Here is a 16,221-nt window from a genome sequence, read left to right on the forward strand (position 1 = left end):
CTGTTTCAAGACAGTGGGAAAAAATGTAATTTATCCTTTAAATAACTGCTTCATTTGTGATTGTGATCTCTTATCTGATTTAATTTTCCATGAATTTTATTTTACCTGTATTCTACTTTCTATATATATATATTTCACTAAGAATTTATTGTTTACTGTTTATCTTATACTGTATTTTATACTTTATTTGTGTTTTTCTAAGCTGCTAGAAATTCACTTTCCTTGCGGGAGTCATCCCAAAGGATCAATAAAGCAAAGTCTAAGTCTAATTGACCGACTTTGCTTTAAGTCAGCTGTGCAGTGGCCAGGAGGTAAAGTTTCTTACATTTCTATCCATCCATCTAACTATACACATATATTTCTTCTTCTTAACCAAAGTGAAGCTTTTAAAACATTCCCCCATCCTCTTAATTACTCTTACTTGCTATACTTTCTAGTATTTACTCTAAAAACACAGCTTTCTAACGGCACACAGTTCAGACTAATTTTCCCTGCAGACATTTTTACTTATTTGTTTCTTGAATGTCCTGAATTAATTACGTTATTGTTACAGAGCTAACAAAACACATATGAAATACATTTGCATGATTTATACTCCACTGAAGATTTTAGCAAAAGTAAAAATATTTAAAATGAACCCTATGATCTGCTAAGTAGAAAACATATTCAGCTATGAAAATAACCAGGCACATAAATGGAGTTAACATATTTATGAGAGGGAAAGATCAAATAGGAGGTAAAGCCCCATAATGCACACTGCAGTAGGGCTGTAACATCAGGCGTGCACTGCTCCACAAGCTGTTGATCGAAAAGACATTTCCTCTAAAGCTTCCTGAAGCTACAAAGGCCAAGACAGTGAGGATGACGACAAAGAGCAGAACGAGTCCTGCTCTCTGGACGGCAGTCTCCAAGACACCTGCACACCTTAGACAACGGAGAAACCAGAGGGACGATAATGAATGAGGGAACAAAATACGATTTGGAGCCGTTTTATGAGGGAAAACTGAAGTACCTTTTGGTCTGAAGGTCTACTGTGAGACTCTGAGGCGTCAGCAGCTCCTCAGACTCAGATTCCTCCTGTACACACAGTAACAGACGCTTAGCTGCCGTCCGACAGGGTTTGAATCCAGGACTGGTCAGTGGTGGAAAGCAACAACGTACAATTACTCATGTACTGAACTTAAAGTAGGAATACATAACAGTAATAATGGATAAACTGTTTTCAAATCTATTAAGTGACCGAAAACTGGTCATTAGAGGCAGCCCCATGTGTCAGTATGAGATGCTGAGGGGGAGGGGCGTGACCAAGTTATGGTTGGGAACCAGAGAGCTGCTCACCATTGTAACACCGTTACAAAACCCACAAGCGGCTCAAAAACACTTACAAACGTCCCGGACTACCTCAAAATAAGACGAAGAGAAAGTCCTAGCAGAGGGCAGGAGCTGATACAGACACCACCACATACTCCTGGTCTCAGTCATAAGTGAGGATTGAGAGGGATTACTTTTGTGTTAGTTTATACAGTTTTTTTAGGATACTACATATACTTTATATCATGCCTTTAAATACAATTTTGAAGTATTATGCTTACTTTATGCTACTTTTTATTTATACTCGACTACATCTGAGGGAAATATTGTACGTTTAACATCACTACATTTTTTAAAATACCATTAATAACTAGTTGCATTGCAGATTAAGCTGAATAACATACAATACAATTAAGAAGTACATTATGATGTGTTATTGTGCATATAGATAAGAATCGACTGCTACTCTGTAATGTATATAGTAAGAAATAAGCCCCACATTTGCACACGCAGTCGTGCGAGCTGGCTATAGAAAACAAACAACAGAGAAACCTTGATTATAACTCACACAGAGGGTGAATGACTTTCCTGCTCAACACACCATTACTCCACTATATCTTTAAATAGAAAACATTTGTTTACTGCTATATAAATGTTGTGAATGTTGATTACAGCTCCTTTAAGTAAAACACGTTCTTCTTCCACCACTGGGAGTTGTAGTGGCACACTCTGGTGGTCACTTACAGAATTACAGGATAATTAAATGGCAATAAATCTACATTCAGTTGCCACTTTATAGGATTTACTGTCTACATTCCCTTAAAATCAAAAGTCTAAACAAGAGGGAGAGGTCATACATGTCTAGGATCTGTGGACTTGCTGCTTTTCACTTCAGCTGAAGAGGCCAGCAGCTTAATTTCCTCTGCAAAGGACAGAGGAGGACAGAGCGATGCTTCCTTGGCTCCCATCAGGTCATTCACAACCGCGCTGGAAACACACACACACACACACACACACACACACACACACACACACACACACACACACACACACACACACACACACACACACACACACACACACACACACACACACACACACACACACACACACACACACACACACACACACACACACACACAGTATGAGAGCACACATATGGCTCAGTATACGTCCAGTGAGGATATTGTGTGTATGGGTTACAATGAGGCCTCATCCACTCTGTTCTCCAACTGCTCTCTCAGCTCCTGATTTGTCAGCCTGAGATCCTGGAGCAGAGAAACATGATCAGACAACAAAACACACTTCAACATCTCGTAACATGAAGACGTTATCTGACAGCAGTCGGTAGCTGAGTGAATATTGTTCTTTCTAGTCCTTCATGAACTTCTAGATTTATAAAGCCTGAAACGGATCCAACAGGAGGTGCAGAAGTCTAGTCTTCACTCAGAACAGTTGAATAACAATATAATGAAAGGTTAATTATTATCATTATTAATTATTAATAAACTGCCTGTCCCAGGTTTAAGTCAACCCAGCAGGCCACCAGGCTTGTAATGCACTGGGAGAAACCGTGCTGACTATGGATTAGCATCTAATACAACCCCACTTTAAAAAAATCAGAACTATCCCTTTAACTGAATAGCGACGGTTGAGAAGATATTTACCTCTATGATGTTGGAGTACTCTTCTACTGCTTCCTGCAAGTGCTGTAACTGCAAGTTTTTCTATCACAAACACATAAGTGAAAAAAAAGGTGATATTCAAAAAAAAAAAAAAACAACGAATTGTCAAAATATTCATGTTGAACTCCAAAGACAAAAGTCAATAATTATGAGAATATCTTGATCTTGGTCAGTCGCTGCATTGTACTGATGTTCCTACCTGATGAATAACCTCATCCCTATTCTGCAGCCCTAACTGAGCATCTTCCATTCTACACTGAAGAAACACACAATGTAAAAAACAGGTGCTGTTTCACATTGTAACATGAAATAAAAATAACTAAACATCTCCAAGTTGAATCCCTGGTGTTACCTGCAGGATTTGAAGTTGAACACTGAACTCGTTCAAGCTGACCTTGTCCTGTTCCCTCTCTAGCTGGAGGCTCTTGAACTGAAAAAGCAAGTGTTTTGGAATTTCAGTACCACTTCTAACTGTAGTACATAATGAATGATCAGAGTTGCATGTGAAAAGTAAAAGACATACCTCTGCAGTTAGATTTTTATTCTGTTCCTTTATCATGTGGGACTCCTTTTCCTGCACACAATTACAACATGAAGAGTTACCTGGAGATATTTAAAATCACAACCATCATTTGCATATAGTGATATAAAAACATCTGTATACATCTGTGCCTATCCAGCTGTTAAGACGTGACGTAACACCCTTTAAAAATATGATTTCAGGGTCCAAGCGGGTCCAAGTCTCGTATTTCTACAACGCCGCAGTACCTTGTTACACATTGTTTGAACAGATCTGAGTTTTTATTTTAAACGTAATTGTCATTTTACCGCTTTCTTGTTGAAAAAGACAATCGTAATTCTTCACGTTCAGTAGTTGTGTCTGTTTTTTTGTACAAAAGAGTGTTTGGACCCAGAAATCGTATTTTGAAAGGGTGTTACCTCAGACTTAACAGCCGGGTAGAAAGTCATGTTACCCTTTTGAAATTGTCAATTTTTCTGTTTTACAGCCTGAAATAAAAAAAAGATAATAAACATTTTCAGATATAACCAATCACCTTCCAGATAACACACCAAGTTAAATAACCTCCACCTGTCATCAACTGTGGTGACTTTGATTACTATTATTCATACACTATAATAAAATCAGCTGTTCCTTGAGTATTCCACTCCAAGAAGTGCAAGGTAACACAAATAATTCACCATGATTGGTGATTTATATAAATTGCAATCCATGATTCCAATGAAAAACATAAAAGAAAATGTGAAACACTGGAATAGAGCTGGGTACTTTATCAATGCAATGTGATACCATATATAATCAAGGAGATCAAGTTTGGCCTTAAAGGCAGCATTACATTTTTATTTAATCAGTCTTAAGATCATCTTAAGAACGCCAACAATACACATCGTAACTCAGCAACACTTCAGGTCCCCACCAATTCCTGAATCTTTCTTTCCCTGCATCTCTTTGCATTGAGGTCATCAGTCAGGAGGGAACTGCAGGGCTCCGCTTCAACCTGCTGCGCTTCACTGATGTGCTTCTCCAGGCTGCAGACACACAAACACATCTACATGCTCCATACTGTTTTTCCACCATCATGTCAAAGCACTGGTTCAAAAGCACTATGAAACAGAGATACGATGACTGGCACATAGCAAAAGCATTGGAAAAGAAAGACCAATTACATAAAAACATATAATGTGTGAATAGGATGATAGATTGTAGATTTAAGTTTGTTCAGACAATTGTGTGTGTATAGTTACTCTTTCACTTGTTTTCTCAAGGCAGCATTCTCTGAGCGCAGCATCGCCATATCATCATCTGCAGCATCCAGCCATTGCCTCATTTTATCATTCAGGTCCCTTTGCTGGCTTAGAGCATATTTCAGCTCCGCTATTTTCTCAAGCATCTCTGCCGGTGTCCTACGCACACACACACACACACACACACACACACACACACACACACACACACACACACACACACACACACACACACACACACACACACACACACACACACACACACACACAGCAGGATCAAGCTTCATAAATTACTGCTAAGTAAGTCAATCAAACATTTTTATCCCTGGGTTTATTCAGTAAACATCACTCACATGTTTTTTTCTGTGACAACCATCCTGCTGGCTTACTTCTCTGTGGTGCTTGTAATCAACAAATGGTCCACCTGATAGAATACCATAAAGGAGCAACACACAGTTTTTAAGATACATTTAAATATTTTAAACATAAGACCATAGTCCACTTAAAAGTGCTGATGGTGTGAGTGTACATACTAACTTGTAGGATAGACTAAACTTACATTACTGATTCAGTTAACGTATACAGTATAACTGGTATAAAATACATTCATTTATAAAAACATTATGCATAATGCTGAAATACCTGCAATGAGAAAGGCAAAGATATCTCAGCCAATTGCAAGGAGGGAACATTGTGTGTCCGCCTTTTCTGCAATATCTGCATCTTTGAAGGTCAGCCAGTGTGACAGGGTTAATGCTACATTACCATTAGCCCACAAGCACCATTTTATTGTATTTAAAACGCCTGTCTTAAAAATAGCTAGTTAACTTTCCAAAGCTAGAGTTATACAACTTAAGTTGAAGTCAACAGCCGCATTTAAAACAACATGAGGTATCTTAGAGTAAGCTGCTTCAGCTAAGCCTATGCTAAAAAGCTAAAAATCCCCATGAATGAATGTGTAAGTGCACTAGAAACAGCACACGTGTTGAGGAAAATTATTTCTAGTGTTTTGCAGGACTTCTTAATACACTTCATTCATGTTTTCAGAGGCGTTTAGCAAGCTAACATTAGCTACACGCTACTATCACGTTTCTCAGTTAGCGTTGACGTCAGCTCGCATGTCAGTTGGCAAAAAGTTAAACATACTGATAATGTTTTAAAATGATAACAAAAATGCCTTACCAGCGTGTAAATCCAAACGGAGGAGGCTACAGCCGCTAAATTGCAGTTCTGGCCGCCATACCAAGTACAGGAAGCAGCCTGCGTTACCGCGTTAACAGGGTTACCAAGGTTACCAGGGCACAGTAAAAGCTGTTTAGATTTGAACTTTTCAAATGTGAATTTTGTAAAATTTAAGAAACAACTATACATTTATTCTGGGGGTGTCAGTATAATTTTCTAATCATTTAAAAAAAAAAATCACGCAATTCAACTGGAAACGAAATATGTAATTGTCAAAAGAAAACAATACATTGGATTGTCAAAGTTTAAATCCTAAAGGAAAACGGCACATCCATAAATCCAGATTTTCAAAATCGCGGCCAACTTTTAGTTTTACAATTGAGTTTCTGTTTCTGTTTACATCTTTGAAAAGGTCCATACTACAAGATTATTTTTAAGGAAATGTGATTATATAGCCTACCTTTTTTCTATTTATTTATTTATGCTATATTCATTGTTTTATTCTCTCCTTTAGTTTTTTCTTAATGTGTATTTAAGTACTCTCTCTTCTTAAATGTATTGATAAGTATATATATATATATACTTTTAAAAAGTAGTTAGTTATAACACTGATTTCACCCATGATTCCAGCTAATCCACGTTTCTACTGCAAAGCTTTCCACTGCCTAGTGTTTTTTTTTGTGTAAACCTTTAAATGGTATTAATAAGGTTAATTATTTCCTAGCTAGAATTTTACTGGGATTCAATTAATTTAAGACTGCAAGTTTACTTCTTAACAGAGGTCGACAAATAGCACCAAAGAAGTATTGGGATTAATCAAAGAAAACTTACAAATTTCAGTGCAATCATATCAAGGAAATGGTGCTTTAACATACGCAGTCAATTAAAACATTAATGACGCTAAACGCTCATAACTATAGGATTTATTTTATTTTACTTTATCACCACTGATGAACCCCCAAATTGACATTTGACACAGAACAGGTACTGATGACCGTGGTAACATGTATGGATGGGCCCAAAAGTAGTTCTGACTGCATTAATTATGATCACATTTATACTATTTTACTAAACATCTAGTTTGAGACTCTAAACCGTCAGTGTACGTGTGTTTAAAATGACTGGAACTGCAGACAACTCTTCAAATCCAAATTTTATTATTACACCACAAAGTACAAAAGATAAAACAATAAAACTGTTCTGTACTCCCTTTAAAGCCATTTATTTGAACAACTTTCAAACAGCAAAACCAAACATCAAACGTTCATAAACCTTCACCTGTGTGAGACCACATGGTCCAGAACATAAAGAGAGGCCGACATATGCACGTGAAACAATTAACAATACTTACAAACAATATTTTTGGCTGCATGTAGATTCAGTGCAGGACAAGTAAGAGCACTTGTCATTTTTCGTTAAGGTGTTAGAAAGACAAAACAAGATTGTACTGAGGTAACTGCTGTGAGACAGGTTTGCTGTGTCCCAAATCCATACCATTGAATATAATCGTTTAAACTGAAAGCTAATTTCAATCGATTTCCAATTTAAAATTGAAATTGTGACACCCTTAATTCATACTACATACTTAATCAAAACTCATAGGCATCTATTGAGTTCTACATAATCCAAACAATCAGGTGAAGATGATAATAAAAATAATGCATGGTGATTTTCTGTAAACTTACTGCAAAAACAGGATGCTATAAAGACTAGCATACAGTATATTCTGTGTACAATTAGTTAATAGTTGTTCCACTGTAAGTTTGGTTTGTAGTACTGACTGAAACATGGACAGCATACTGAGAAACGTGGGTAGGTACCACACCAGGTAGATTTGAAATGCTGAATGCTGAATGACTTTACATGCGTGTCTAAAGAGCAACACTAGATTTCACCCCCTACTATTTCTGTCGGGTGTTTTCTCTTTCTCAGTGCTCAGTGATTGTCTCACTTGGTGTAAAAATAATCAATATAAAAGCTCAGTGCTCCGTAAATAATAAAGTCAGGAGTGGATGTAGACAAGAGGGAAGCACATTATGATCCAAGCAGCTAAAGCACAACAGCAGTTTATGATCTTATGGACTATAAGTGCTGCACAGATGATGTATTTTGGTAGGATGAACAGGAAGTCAGCATCTTCCTGGGTCCCTCAACAAAAGGCCAGTGGGACATTTCCATTGAATGTGGGTTAATTGCAGAAAATAAGCTCTGTGGCAAACAAAACTACTAACATCAGCAAGATAATCTCAAAGTTAAACCACTTTTATGATTTGACATGAAGAGTAAATGCAATGACCAGAGGTAAAAAAAAAAAAAAAAAAAAGCAAACTCTAGGCTATAAACGAGCTTCCAACTGATTTCGGGTGTTTGGCGTGATGGCGTTTAATGTCCTCGACGACCGCTGTAGTCTCATTTAGTCACTTGTTAGCAACTAATCTTTTAGAGACACGTAAACGCTTCAAATTTCCCAAGTGTGGTATTTAGTGATGCATTTTATCTCGTAAAAAAACTGTGAAAATCTCTTAAACTTGTGTCGACCGCAGACCTTATTTCAGGAATCCAACCAGAAACGGTCAAAAACCCACTGACTTCAAGACGAGGGAACTGAAAGTGCAAAAATAACTCATTTCTCATTCCTGCAGCACCCTATTCAGGAACAGTACAAGCCAAATCTGTATGACCGTAGGCACGATAAACTGTACGAGAAAGGCCCATTTAAGTTGAAATCCCGAGAGCATGACTGCCCGGGAGTCAAAGTCAAAAGCTGCGAGTGCTTGTTAACGAGGATTTAAAATTAGACATCGTCACTATCAATAAAATACATTCTCATTTGTTCGTTACATATATTTTCAGTGCTCAGTATTCCAGAGGATGAAAACCTCAATCAGTGTACAGATTACCTTCACTCAGGTCAAAGTCAATGTAACTTCTAATGTAGACGCATCATTTATTCGTCTCATCACAGGTGACGCTACAGAGAAGATACCTGCGGACAGGTATACCCGTTAACATCTTAAACAACCGCACACTCTTCTGGCTTCTTCCCTTCCCAAGCGACCTCAACTTGAACTGAGGCGATCTTCCCTGCTGCTCCCAATAACATTAACCATCACCACTGAAGCAAAGACACACGGCCTGTTAATATGAAGCTGTTACTGGGCGGGTTCCAGCGATCCTGTGACCTCAAAGTGTATCCCATCTCCAGGGACAGGTGATCGGATGAGTGGGCAGAGCCAGCAGAGGTACCAGCGAAGGCCCAGAGAGTGACGCAGGTTGCCCACGAGCCCGAGGTTGTAGGGTCGGCGGGTGGAGTACCACTCCCTGGTGGTCTGTCCCCGAGACATCAGGTAGAGATGGAAGAAGAAAAAGGCAGACACCAGCAGGAAGCCCACCACGCATGTGTCTGCGATAAAGGCGAAGGCGAAGGCTCGGGCTGAGACTTGGCCTGCGGAGAGAAGGGACATCAACCCAAGATCTTATATCCAGATATAGGTCATTACAAATCTTGATAATTTATATTTATATACCATGTTCTCTGGTAATTCTATAAATACATATTTTGATGATGTAATTGTGTATCCCGATATCTTGATATGTGATTTTTGTCACGATATGATTCCATTTAAAGACGATAAATTATCAAATTACAGCCCAGCAATGATTAAAGTTTAGGTTAGATTTGGTTACATTCCTGGGATTTATCTCATCACATAAACAACTGAACTCAAGTTTCCACGAGCATGAATAAATCCTGCTGCATTCAAATTTAAAGAGAGCTGTGGGAAATGTTCATAGCATTCAAAATAAGATATATATATATATATATATTTCTGCATCCGCTGCTTTCCCCAGATTGGTTCTCAAAGTGTCATCCACATGTATTTTATTGCGGGTGATTCATGAGACTCTTTGAACAGGACTTTCCCCTCAAGAGAGTTTTGGTACATGAAAATAGAGCCGACAAGAAAATAACGAGGTAGGCAACACACGACATCCATTGCAAATCTGTCCTTTGCTCTTTCTGAGGTTTCATACAATTTCCTTCCCTCATTAAAAGTTTCTTTTGGTGGAGTTTTCTTTTTCCAAACCAAGGGTCTAAAGATAGAGGGTGTCAGGGTGTGCAAGAGGTGAGGCAAGGTTATGATTTGTTATACTGGGCGACATAAGTGAACTGTCATATTTGCAATATACAGTAATTGTGTATGTGAGCGCATGTTTAAATAGTCTCTTATTTAAAACAAGTCAAAGATCAAGAGGATCTGCCAGTGTCCCCCGTCTCATTCAGGATGTCTAATTATCAGCATCATCGAACTAGAAACTGAAACAATTATTCAACAAATTAATTAGTTGGGCCAGTAAATCTTAGTCTTTTATCCGTTTTGTAAGTGGAATATTCAGTGGTTTTGGACTGTTTGGACTTTTTAAAAAGTTTCCTATAATTCTAATAACAACTCTCACGCCCCTCCCCCTCTACCACCAAGCTCCATAGCTCCCTCCAATCAAGTGCTCGTCAGTGGGTGTGCACCAGATTCCAACTTACTCATAGATACAGATTGCTAATGTCAATTAGCTTATGCCTAGGTTGCGGTGTGTACATGCGTGTGTACGAGCTGTGCCTGAGTCCTGCTCTGAGTGGATGGGAGGATACGGGCACGGTGGATTTTTGCAAACAACAGCCTCTACGTTCACATAGAGGCGGGTATTTGTTTCTAAAACCAGATGATTTATGTTGTTCTATCGGAACAAAGTGTCGGTTTCAGTGAATATGATCAAAAATGTTGCCAACTGCATCTTTACTTCTATTTTTTTAAACAGGAAATAAAAAGATAATAAAAAAAGATGCTTTATATTTAACAGTGTTTTTTCACAGGTTTATTTTCATTTTTTACCTCTAACATATCTAGTTTCTATGTGGGAGATCACTCTACTTTAAATCTACAGTATTATAGAAAACTTTATAATGAGTAAAGCTGGTAGCAAACAATAACAAATAAAACAACTAATATGGCAGAAACCATATCTTACCTGAAACAAGCATGATCCAGGGTATGAGCAGCAGCATGACGCTGTGCATAGTCACACCCTCCTTCAATATGACAATGAAGACCTCTGCATTCATCAGAGTGGCGTACAGGAGTCCCGACCACATGAAAAACAAACAGCTCAGGAAGAAGCGGTAGTTATGGAAGCCCACGCACTGGCCAAAAAAGACGCAGTGGTGATCCCGTCGCAGCACACACACTTTGCAGTCATAGCAGTGGGAGCAGCGAGGAGGAGTGTGTGTCTCGCATGTATAACAGTACCTGTGTGTGGCGGGGAAAGACAGAAAATACTATTATCTATGGTCAGAAATGCTCCTAATCTCACTGAAACATAAAGATGGTGAGTATCAGCTGGGGCCCAGAGAAATGATGATTGGAAGTAGCAGCCTAAATATATCTTTCTGTGAAAAAGCAGAGAAGCAACTTTCTTGGAACAACATTTTCTAAAATAACATTTTATGTTGTAGTATAAAGATTTATGTTAACTGGAATCAGACTCAGCCAAGTATGAATACACACACAAGGAATGGACGAAGACAGCAAGTTGAACACAGATAAACACTTCAGTGCTGTGTACATATCGTCTGTATATAAAAAAGTGTGTACACATACGGAGTGCAAACTGCTGCAATCAAACATATGATATATATAACAAAATACATGTTTCACTATTTATGTACACTTCTTCACATTTTTTGGTTAATTCACTTTTTTAGTTCTTGTTGTATATTTGTTTTGTTAACTATGTTGTGCATTTATTTACTGTTAAAGTAGTATTTTATTATAAATGAATATGATAGATGGATTATATACACAAAGGTTGATATTACGGAATATTTTTGACACATTTAGATGTTTATAAGATAGATTTAACCCTATAAAAAATATATAATTTAGTTGAACAGTCGATTCTTGTTGTTACAGGTTTATTATGCACAGGAAATGTTCCTGAGTTGAACTGGAACTAAGGCAGCCTGAGCATAAAATGAGGCCCAAACTATAAAAAACAGCCTAAGACCAAAGTATTCAAAAGAATGTTGAGAGATGTCCACATACCTTTAGCCATATAGGGTCTAATTAAAATGCATTCATTTCCTTCCCTGACCTTTCTAAGGGGGCTTTTATTGTTCTGGTTTAATTTTTATTGTTCTTAATATTAATATATGTGTATTACAGTTTTTCTTTAATTTTATATTCATATTTGGAAATAAAAAACATAAAGTGTGTCCTTTTTGAAATAATATTTTTTTTTACAATGTGCATCTTTCTGTTGGTGTCTGGTATTTTCCAGAGAATATGTCACCAGTCGGACGCCGTTCGCTGGTATTATCCATATCCGGACAGATCTCTGCCACAGTTTATTGTCTTTTTGTGTTGCTTTACTGGGTGCAAGTACAATTTATTTACACACCTCTAAGAATCTACAGGTGAAGTCTCATTTCATACATGCGTATTTAAATGTCTAATTAGTAAATGAAAGTGACGCTGATGAGAGATAGCAGTGAGAACGTTTGGGCGACGTTCAGCCTGAGCGGCTCAGGTGGTTTACATCAAAAATGGAAATAAAGAAAACTTACGGTGTATTTTGGAGCTGTTAAAGCATGTAGTTTTGTTATGAAGGACTGTAGTATGGTCCCGGATGTTTTGGCTGCATAGATGTTAATTTGGACCCCAGCAGCTCCCAATGTTTACAGCAAGGAGCTTGGGGTGGCCGACTAGTATTTTTTGGGGATATTTAAAATGCCTTCCAGTTCTAGTGATAAATATTCTTTAAAAATGAACATTGATTAATCTTTGAAAGTGTCTACTTGCATTATTACGCCATTATCAGTATATCAGTTGAAAATGGTCTCAAAACGGCAATAATATCGCTTTTTCGCAATAATTTCTGGGACAATTTATTGCCCAGCAAAATTTATTATCGTGACAGAAGTTCAACACCATTAAATTAACTAAAAACAGAAAGAGTGATAGAATTTAACCAAAAACTGTCCAACCGGTGACACAGTTCGGCTATAACATAACGTGCCCGTGTTCCGGCCCCAACAGACTCTACAACCGCCTCTGCCTGTAATAACCTATAGCAGGGCTATTCAATTGGAAGAATATTTCCACTGATTTGTATTGAAGTAGAAGTATAAAGTAGCATGTAAATAAAATATTCAGGTAAAGGAGAAGAGCCTTAAACTTGTACTTTAGTCCAATAATCGAGTGAAAACCTCTGGTTAACAGGTTTGTTCATTTAACAAGGATTGTTTTATGACAAACCTGTTGCACTTTGAGGCCTATGACTATTAACATTGATAAAATAAAGACAATTTATGCACTCCTATGTCGCTGCATTGTTTTACATGATCCATTAATGTGATGCACATCCTATGGTAATAACCCACCCAGCTCTCCCTCCTTACCTCCACCCCTGGCCCATGCCCTCTCCTCCCAGAAACACCCCCTTGATGCTGGAGCTGGTCCTGAGGAAGAGCAGGGCGTTCCAGCAGATGTTCGCCAGCATGAAGTACTGGGCCAGCAGGTGGACCGTCTTCCACCAGGCAGTCCACACCCTCTTCTTCTGGTCCGCCTCCAGCGGAGCCTCGACCAGCACCAGGTAGCTCACCTCCCCGGTGATGGAGAAGACCAGGAAGGTGTTGAGGACCACGGGGAGGTGGCGACACACCCTGTCCACCTTAAAAAACACTCGACTGGCTAAACTGGTCATGTTTCTTGCCTGTCCACCTCCGTGTGTGACAGCTCAGAGGACGGGATTGACAGACGCACCGTGGTAACCGTTGGTTAGCTTAAAAACCGCTCCGTCAGCTTTCTCTTCGAGGTTAAACTAACCGCATGGTGTCAATAATACTTTATATAAATCCTCGACGAATTAAAGTAACGTAAGAGTTGAAATATGACGCTGTTGAATCCTCCCTAACCTGCCACGATCTCCGCTGCTGGACGGAATGAAGCGCCTGTCAACGGGTGTTACATGAAAATACATCCGCGGTGGAACATACTGTAGTTCCGCTTTGGTGAACAACTGTGTTCCCCTTTATCCAAAACAAATGCCTAAAAGTATGCACACAAAACCAAAACTAAGGCAGGCAAAACAAAATAACAAGGATAAGTACACACATATATATATAATCTAAAGATATAGCAAAAAAGGACCTTGAGATTATCCCCATTTATGCTGATGTTTTAAATACTCCATCCGCAGTTTCTCCATGTGGATCACTGAAACAGGTTCATGATGCCAGTTCCTGAAACAAGGTGGATTTGATTATTTCCAGTCCATGAGAGTTGTTTTTTATGCTAGAACCATTTATAGTAAAGATGGACGTATGCAAGTTCCCCTTTCAAAATTATAATGTGGATCTTTGGATTTTTATCGGCCATATAACGTCATTTGTGAGAAATGCTTTATTTAAAATGGATTAAGTTTCCTCCTTGTGTTTTATTGAGGATTATCTTTCCTGTCAGTTGTGTTTAATTTCTATTTAAACTGTTGGTGTCCTCAAAAGGTCTCCCTCAAAAGGTTTTTATCTCAGCAGTCAGCACACTTCCTGGTTAAATAAAGGCTTAATTAAAAAAAACGTGGTTGTGTTGGACTGGTGGATTATTAGTCAAATATTGAAATGAGTAACCAACATATTTGTGCTTATGCTGCTCCGCCCTAAAATAGGTTGCTGCAAACCTGTTTAACCTGCTGCTGTTTCACTGCCCTGCTTCACTAAATACATTTTTTGTTTGTTCCCTCCATCTAACCAGTACCCACCTACAGCCCTGCTATTTCAACCCTGAAGAGGGAAATAGCCTTATTATCGCCTTGCTTCACAAGAGAGAGAGAGTAAGAAAGAGTCCTGACCAGGGGCAGCGCAAGAAAATCTGAGGCCCTTGGGTCAGATTTCTGGCATGTCCCTCACCTCTGTCTTTATGCCAGAAATAATAGCCATATTTTACCATACCTAAATACAATAACCAGTGAGTTGTACATCTGAACTATTCTCATTTCTGATGTTAAGGTAATTTCACTCTCTATAAGCCAGAGTCGCCAACTTCTGGTCCTGAAGAGCCCCTGAATCGTCCATTTCCCCCCAACACTGCCCACACCTGATTTGCATTTTACTGTCTGAACACATTTCATCTAAGTAACCAGAGAAATAAACAGTGCTGGCCTCTCCAGAACCAGGAGTGGAGGCGTCACATCTGTGATATAATTATAATTTATGGATATAAGATGTGGCTACACGGTGGTGTAGTGGTTAGCACTGTCGCATCACAGCAAGAAGGTTCAGGTTCGCATCCCGGCCTGGGCCTTTCTGTGTGGAGTTTGCATGTTCTCCCCGTGTCTGCGTGGGTTTTCTCCGGGTTCTCCGGTTTCCTCCCACAATCCAAAGACGTGCATGTGCTAGGTTAATTGATGACTCTAAAAATTGCCCGTAGGTGTGAATGGTCGTCTGTCTCTGTTCGTCTCTATGTGCCCTGCGATAGACTGGCGTCCTGTCCAGGGTGTACCCCGCCTCACGCCCAATGTCAGCTGGGATCGGCTCCAGCACCCCCTGCGACCCCGACCCCGGGATAAGCGGTGGAAGATGATGATATAAGATGTAATTGGAATGGGATGTGCGTTTCATTGTTTCAACATAAAGCTTTTTGACAATGTTTTGTTTTCCTTAATGTTACATTTAAGGTGCATATCTGTTTGTGAGGATTCTCAGATGGCAGGACAGTGGTGTTTGCTCCTGCCACCGTCAAACTAACACAACTCCCTGCGTGAAGTCACTGGAGGGGAGGAAGTAGATAAGATTATTGGCCGCTGAAGGGCCCGTGTTTCCTAATTAAAACAGGAAGAGTGATGACTCATCTCATCCTCAGTGAGTTATCGTTTTCTGGGCGTGACTCAGCTCTCTGTGTCTTCCTCTAGATAGTGAGCTCAGGACGGTTCCTGGTATGTTCAGCGTGGTGTCCCCTCTACAACACACGCCTCCGTTCAAATATCAGAAATGAGGTAGAAATTAGTTCTAATTATTGTGCCTTATAAATGGTGTCAAGTATAGACCTGTTTTAATGACTTGGTTACCCGAGTGGCATTAAAACAAAAAGCTCTCACTTCTGGTCAGCGCCCATGTGTTTGGCAGCTGTCTCTGGTCCCTCCTCCCCCAAAGCGCAGACCTTAATCCCTGATAATCTCTACATCCACTGAACGCCTGAAGTCATGGCTGCACCAAAGGAGAATTCACTGT

The 16,221-nt window shown here is 39.1% G+C and overlaps 1 protein-coding gene across 1 annotated transcript; it reads right to left on the minus strand.

The window, feature by feature from the left end:
• Window positions 1–7,171: 7,171 nt before the first annotated feature.
• zdhhc24 (zDHHC palmitoyltransferase 24) lies at window positions 7,172–13,900 on the minus strand. The gene is made up of 3 exons (XM_083915123.1): window positions 13,396–13,900; window positions 10,968–11,245; window positions 7,172–9,387 (listed from the first exon to the last, which is right to left on the minus strand). Exons 1-3 carry the CDS (start codon window positions 13,698–13,700, stop codon window positions 9,095–9,097), a joined length of 876 nt encoding a protein of 291 aa, XP_083771249.1. The 5' UTR covers window positions 13,701–13,900; the 3' UTR covers window positions 7,172–9,094.
• Window positions 13,901–16,221: the final 2,321 nt, after the last annotated feature.

Source organism: Echiichthys vipera (genome assembly GCF_963691815.1).
Source record: "Echiichthys vipera genome assembly, chromosome: 6".
Classification (NCBI taxonomy): domain Eukaryota; kingdom Metazoa; phylum Chordata; class Actinopteri; order Perciformes; family Trachinidae; genus Echiichthys; species Echiichthys vipera.

Bases quoted from the DNA above. Each gene is read 5' to 3' on its own strand.
- zdhhc24 (XM_083915123.1), bottom strand. From the start codon at position 13,700: ATGACCAGTTTAGCCAGTCGAGTGTTTTTTAAGGTGGACAGGGTGTGT. The intron at 11,246-13,395 runs GTAAGGAGGGAG...CGCCACACACAG, and splicing joins GGCATGGGCCAGGGGTGGAG to GTACTGTTATACATGCGAGA. The intron at 9,388-10,967 runs GTAAGATATGGT...TTCTCTCCGCAG, and splicing joins CTGGATCATGCTTGTTTCAG to GCCAAGTCTCAGCCCGAGCC.